Raw genomic sequence first — 5,932 nt, 5'->3', positions numbered from 1 at the left:
AGGAGGTATTTATCAGATTCGGCGAAGATTTCAAAATCGTCGCACCGTTTCGAATCCCACCTTTTCAGGATTCAACGGCCGGATTTTACTGTCGCATTTAATGCGAGGCACGTCCCCTGACATCAGCCTCCCCCTTGCATTTATCCAGAATGCCGAAGTGACTCGCTTCGCCGAAGTGATTCACTTCGTCTTTCGGGGGGGGGGTAGTGATGGGGTACGGACTAAACAAGCCCAACAGCACCAACGGCCCATCAGCCCAAAGCCCAAGGAAGAGTATGAGTTCGGCATTACCAAAGAGTTCGGCCTCAGCCTACAGCTCGGTAAAAGCCAACCAATCAAGCTCTGCTCTCAAGTCGGCATCAAGCTCCCAGATCGGCAACCAAAGCAGTTCGGTCTCAGTAAGAGTTCGGCCTCAGCCTACAGCTCGGCAAAAGCCAACCAATCAAGCTCTGCTCTCAGGTCGGCATCAAGCTCTACTCTCAGATCGGCAACCAAAGCAGTTCGGTCTCAGTATTCGACCGAACAAGGAGTTAGTGGACCCATGCAGGATTTCCACAACTTCCAACACACCCACTACCACGTGGTGTCAACTCAGGCCACGATCGTAGGCCGTCACCTACGCTACATCCACGATCTTAGGCCACGATCTCCACGACATCCACTACCTAATAAATGGTGCTGCATGCCACGATCTTGGTCCTTTATATAAATAGAACTTAGATCTGGTAGGAAAAGGTTAAGCTCTCTAGAGATAAAATACCATATAGCAAGTCTGTGTTGTAAGCTGTAATCCCAGATCAAGCAATACAATCTTGCCCTCCCTTCTTCCCGTGGACGTAGATTTACTTCAGTAAATCGAACCACGTAAATTCTCTGTGTCGTGATCTGCATTTTCATTCTCTACCAGCATTTACAAACCTCAGAAATTCGCGGATTCATCATACTACATTACTATAATAATTTTGGCAAACTAAATATGGATAATTTGGTAACTTGATATTTAGCGTATAATTCTAAACTACTTTAATCTAGAAGAATACGACACTCATGATCGCACTAGTAGTTAAGACGGTGCGTAATTACTTTCTTTATCCGTTATTAATTAACTCAGTTTTAATTTTAAGAAAATTAATAAAATTAGTAAAGTAAAATTCACCACTAAAATAAGTAAAAATTAAATAAACCATACCCTAAGGACATACACATGAAATAACAAATTGAGCCAATTAATGACGGACGAGAATATAACTCAGAGAAGAAAATTAAACAACAAAATCTTTTCAGTGGTTGTGGATCCCAATCCAGTCCACATGCTGCCGTGAATATTTCATTTTTTGTTTCTCATCCAATTAATTTATATTTAATCACTTCATCATTCAAACAACTACTTTTAACCTCACAAAATAGAAACTGATCCTTTTTTAGTGATCGATCGATCGATCTCAAGTAATGGCAAGCATAGTCCCGTACGCGATCGCCGCGACAGCGATTTTAGCGGCGGCGCTCCTCTACCGCCTGGAGACGTTCGAGGCGGTGGCGCTTCCAGAGCACGAGCTGGCTCGGATGGCAGCGCCGCCGCTGGTGGTGCCGAATCGAAACGACAAACTGCTGCGCGGTTCAGAGAGGATCGGAGAGGGAAAGCTGGTGGGCCCCGAGGATATTGCGTATGACCCCAAAACCGGCCTCATCTACACCGGCGGCGACGACGGGTGGATCAGCAAGGTGGCTTTCAAGGACTCCGCCGCTGAGTCAGTGGCTGAGAAGTGGGTCAACACTGGCGGCAGGCCGCTCGGGATCGTCCATGGGGCCCACGGTGAAGTGGTCGTCGCTGATGCTTACAAGGTCAGGAAATTTATTTTTGTTTTTTCTTTGGATTTTAATGCCACGTAGCATATCTCCTATCCAATCAAATCGATGACACCATGGCTTAATTACACATTGTAGATAACGATTAGTTTGATGTCTCAATGTGACTATTTATTGCTACTAAAAGTGTTATTCTTAATCGAGTAGTATATGTATGTAAACCTTTAATTGCTAGTACTAAAAGTGTTATTCTTTAATATAGTACCTAATGCATACAAGTGTAACAATTTAATATTATTTTACTACTAAGTTTAATTCTTAATTACTTTATAGTATTATTTATTAAAGTAACCATGTATGGTTAGTTGTCCCATTCGGGATCAGCATAAAATTTAAGAAATGTGAATTAGAGAAATTAGTCAAATATGACTCTTTTATTTATTTATTTATTAATTAATAGTATTATACGGGGTAATTAGGGATGGAGAAAAATACCGAAATGCCGAAATACCGGCCTTATCGTACCGAAAAAAACCAAAAATACTGAATTTTTGGTATACCTTGATTTTCGGTACAGTATGATACCTTACCGAAGGTAAATGTATGAATTTTTATATACCACGGTATACCGCGACATACCGAAATTTGGTATATACCGTAAAATATGAATATAATAATATATAAATTATTTTATATATTTTTAAATTATAAAATTTATTGTTAAATATAATATAATATGAATAAAATATACTAGTATTTAATATCCCGTATATTATTTAAATTACTATAAAAATAAATAGTATTCTAAAAACTCAAATATTCAATTTTTATTGATATTGAAAGTAAGGTATACCGCAAAAGTATGGTATACCGAACTTTGGTACGGCATACCAAAAATGAGGTACGATATCGGTATGAAAATTATCCATACCGAAAATAAGGTATACCGAAGTTCGGTATACCGAAAATTTTGGTAAGATAAAAGTATGATTTTTTCGCATACCGAATTTACGGTAAGGTATATGGTATGGTGGTTTCAGTAAGGTATACCGTACCTACCCACTCCTAAGAGTAATGATTTGTGAGTACCGTGTGTTAGTAGTATGTGGTCTACTTAGGGTACAAATTACAGACTATACAATACATATCAACCGTGACATGCAATGATATAGTAATATATTTTAAAATAGCAAAATGAGATATTTAATAATGAATATATAGATATTATGACATTAGTTAATGTTCTTTTGCCTCCATCGCAATGTCGACTGTACTCCGTAATATTTGTCTTTTGAATATGAGAATTAAAAAAAGTACTAGTGTTTAATAAATTGAAAGTAGTAGTAGGTATTTAGTGAATTAAATAGAAAGGAAATAAAATATTAAAATAATTAATTTTTATTATAAAAAATAGTAATATCATTTATTTTGGAATATCTCAATAAAAAATCCATAAGTTATAGGATAAGAAAGTAGTATTGTCATACGTGTAACTACACGTTTGTTATTCTACCACGAAAATAAGTCCACTACTTAGTCACTTAATCAATTGATAACACTAGTGGTCATGAGACATATGATATGAATTTTGTCCTGTTTTATGTGTATTATCTACAAAATTCCAATTGAGCGGCTGCAATCCTGCTACACTTGAACAAAATGTTCTAATCTGAATCAAAACAGATTAAAATAAGAATTTTACCATTTTTGTAAAATGAATGATATCTTAATCTTTAAAATTTGGAGTTTGTTCGATTTAAACTGTTTTTTTTATTCGTAAAAATAGAAAGGTTCCCAATTATATCCATCGATGTAATTGCAGGGGCTACTAAACATAAGCAAAGATGGTGTAATACAATTGTTAACCGATGAGGCCGAAGGTCTCAAATTCAAGCTTACCGATGCTGTCGATATCGGCCCTGATGGTACGCTCTACTTCACCGATGCCTCCTCCAAATACAGCATCGAACACGCTTTCCTCGACATGATGGACGGCAGACCCCACGGCAGATTCTTGAGCTACGATCCATCAACAAAGCAAACAACAGTTCTCTTGAAAGACCTCTACTTCGCTAACGGCGTCGCCCTCTCCCATGATCAAACTTTCGTCATCGTCTGCGAAACTGCAATGTCAGTCTCTCTCCTTCCTTCTATTATTTTAAGAAAATATTTGACTTTGGAAAGAGCTATTTTGAGCACTGAGTTTTAAGAATTACTCCCTCCGTCCCACATAATTTGGGACAGTTTGACTTAGCACGGGTTTTAAGAAATGTTGTTTGACTTTGATTTAACAAGCATACCGTCAAACCCAATCGGAAAACACCAAAATTGAGAGACAACATACTTAGATAAGATCTAAAAACTTGGGCAGAAGAATAGCAAACATCTGCCTCTCAACGTCAGAATACACACGGTTGGGGGTGGCTTGAGCTAGATCGATGGGGGAGGCTGGTGGAAAGTCGGAGGGGGTGGCTCGTGGTGGTGGACCATAGTAGGGGCAACCACAACCACAGTCAACATACTCGGGAATGGATGAATCAAATTGGGTTTCGGGAACAACGGTGTCGGTTAGGGTCCCGACGACGACAGATTCTCCGATGGCGGAGTCAGATGACCACAGATGTTCCGGCGTATCTGGGACGACGAGATCTTCCAGATCTACCAATAAAGAACAAGGAGAGGAGTCGGCCGAGTAAGCCATTGCAAATGGAGCTCTCGAGATCTAGGGTTTTCGACGAAATTGGGGGTGGGGGTGAAGTGGTAGAGTCGGTGGGTGGGAGTGAATGTGGAGGGGTGGGAGTGAATGTGGAGGGGTGGGTGGGAGTGAATGTGGAGATGAGAGACAGAAATCGGAGAGACCGATTAATTGTGGGTGGTTGGGTGGGTGTGAGGAGTGTTAATTTTTTTGCCATTTACGGAAACTTTGAAATGGGTCAAATTATGTGGGACGGACCAAAATGGAAAACTGTGTCAAATTATGTGGGACGGAGGGAGTATTTGACTTTGAAAAGAAAAGTGAGTGAAAAAAGTTAGTGGAATGTGAATAACATTTTTAGTAGTACTATAATGGATTGCAAGCGGAAAAAGTTAGTGAAACATGGTGTCCACCTACCTAAAGTGAAAAATAGGAAATGGATCTTTAAATCCTGGATGACCCAAAATGGCAAAATAGATCTTTAAATCGTGGATAGAGGGGAGTATTTGAGTATCAAAGTCAACCCTGGCTTAAGTTCAATGCAGGTTGAGGTGCAAGAAGTACTACATTCAAGGCCCCCAGGCAGGGTCAGTTGAAATGTTCGTTGAGAATCTGCCCGGGCTGCCTGACAACATCCGATACGACGGCCACGGCCTCTATTGGATTGCACTTGGCGCGGTAATTAATTAATATATTTATATTTATATGTGACATGTGCTGATGAAATAAATTGACAGTTTAATTAATATTTTGATTTGGATAGGATCCGGGTTTATTGAGGATGCTACAGAAGTATCCGTGGATTCGGAAGACGATCGCGATGCTAGACAAGTACGTAGGGCGGCCTAAGACGGAGAAAAACGGAGGGAGTGTTGCGGTTGATTTGGAGGGAAAAGTGGTTGCACATTACTATGATGCAGAGGTTTCATATGTTACAAGCTGCAACAAGATTGCTCAATATTTGTATTGTGGTTCATTGATCTCTTCCTACATTACTCGACTCGACCTGACTCGATATCCCACCACTGCCACTGCCACTCCGTCGACGTGAGATCTTCAACAGAGCATGTATGTTGCTACTTTTTACAACCATGTATTTTAGTTTTGAGTTCATGAACATGTAGTATTATACCCACCGATTAATATTCTAAAGGCTTGAATAAGTAACTCACAAGCACCTACTGTCTCTCTTGAATTTATTTTCCTCAATTTTATCTGACTACAAAGAATGTGCTTAATAGTACACAGATTAGAAACAACCGAGGCTGAATATTTAAATCTACCTTTTCGAATATATATTTAGGATCATCTATCCCACCATTTATTTTTGTTTTGTGTATTTTTATCTGCAGTGATTTAGTCAATTCAATATTTTGAAGTATAAATAAAGTTTCATTAGGAATAGGATAATGTAAACCTCGAGATTTGATA

At 39.1% G+C, this 5,932-nt stretch overlaps 1 protein-coding gene across 2 annotated transcripts; it reads left to right on the top strand.

Annotated features, from left to right (window-relative positions):
* Positions 1-1,245: 1,245 nt before the first annotated feature.
* Positions 1,246-5,710, top strand: LOC121783904 (protein STRICTOSIDINE SYNTHASE-LIKE 5-like). Of its 2 annotated transcripts, XM_042182089.1 has the most exons (5): positions 1,255-1,404; positions 1,448-1,842; positions 3,629-3,936; positions 5,047-5,179; positions 5,265-5,710. In XM_042182089.1, the coding sequence occupies exons 2-5, from the start codon at positions 1,450-1,452 to the stop codon at positions 5,550-5,552; spliced, it is 1,122 nt and encodes a 373-aa protein (XP_042038023.1). In that variant the 5' UTR covers positions 1,255-1,404; positions 1,448-1,449; the 3' UTR covers positions 5,553-5,710. The 2 variants fall into 2 exon arrangements, with proteins under 2 accessions (XP_042038022.1, XP_042038023.1); XM_042182088.1 differs by having other exon boundaries at positions 1,246-1,842.
* Positions 5,711-5,932: the final 222 nt, after the last annotated feature.

Source organism: Salvia splendens, chromosome 21, assembly GCF_004379255.2.
Source record: "Salvia splendens isolate huo1 chromosome 21, SspV2, whole genome shotgun sequence".
NCBI classification, from domain to species: domain Eukaryota; kingdom Viridiplantae; phylum Streptophyta; class Magnoliopsida; order Lamiales; family Lamiaceae; genus Salvia; species Salvia splendens.
Note: the sequence above shows the minus strand (reverse complement) of the source record. Positions and strands in the feature narration are given on the sequence as shown.

Bases quoted from the DNA above. Each gene is read 5' to 3' on its own strand.
- LOC121783904 (XM_042182088.1), top strand. From the start codon at position 1,450: ATGGCAAGCATAGTCCCGTACGCGATCGCCGCGACAGCGATTTTAGCG. The intron at 3,937-5,046 runs GTCAGTCTCTCT...AGTTCAATGCAG, and splicing joins ATCGTCTGCGAAACTGCAAT to GTTGAGGTGCAAGAAGTACT. The intron at 5,180-5,264 runs GTAATTAATTAA...TGATTTGGATAG, and splicing joins ATTGGATTGCACTTGGCGCG to GATCCGGGTTTATTGAGGAT.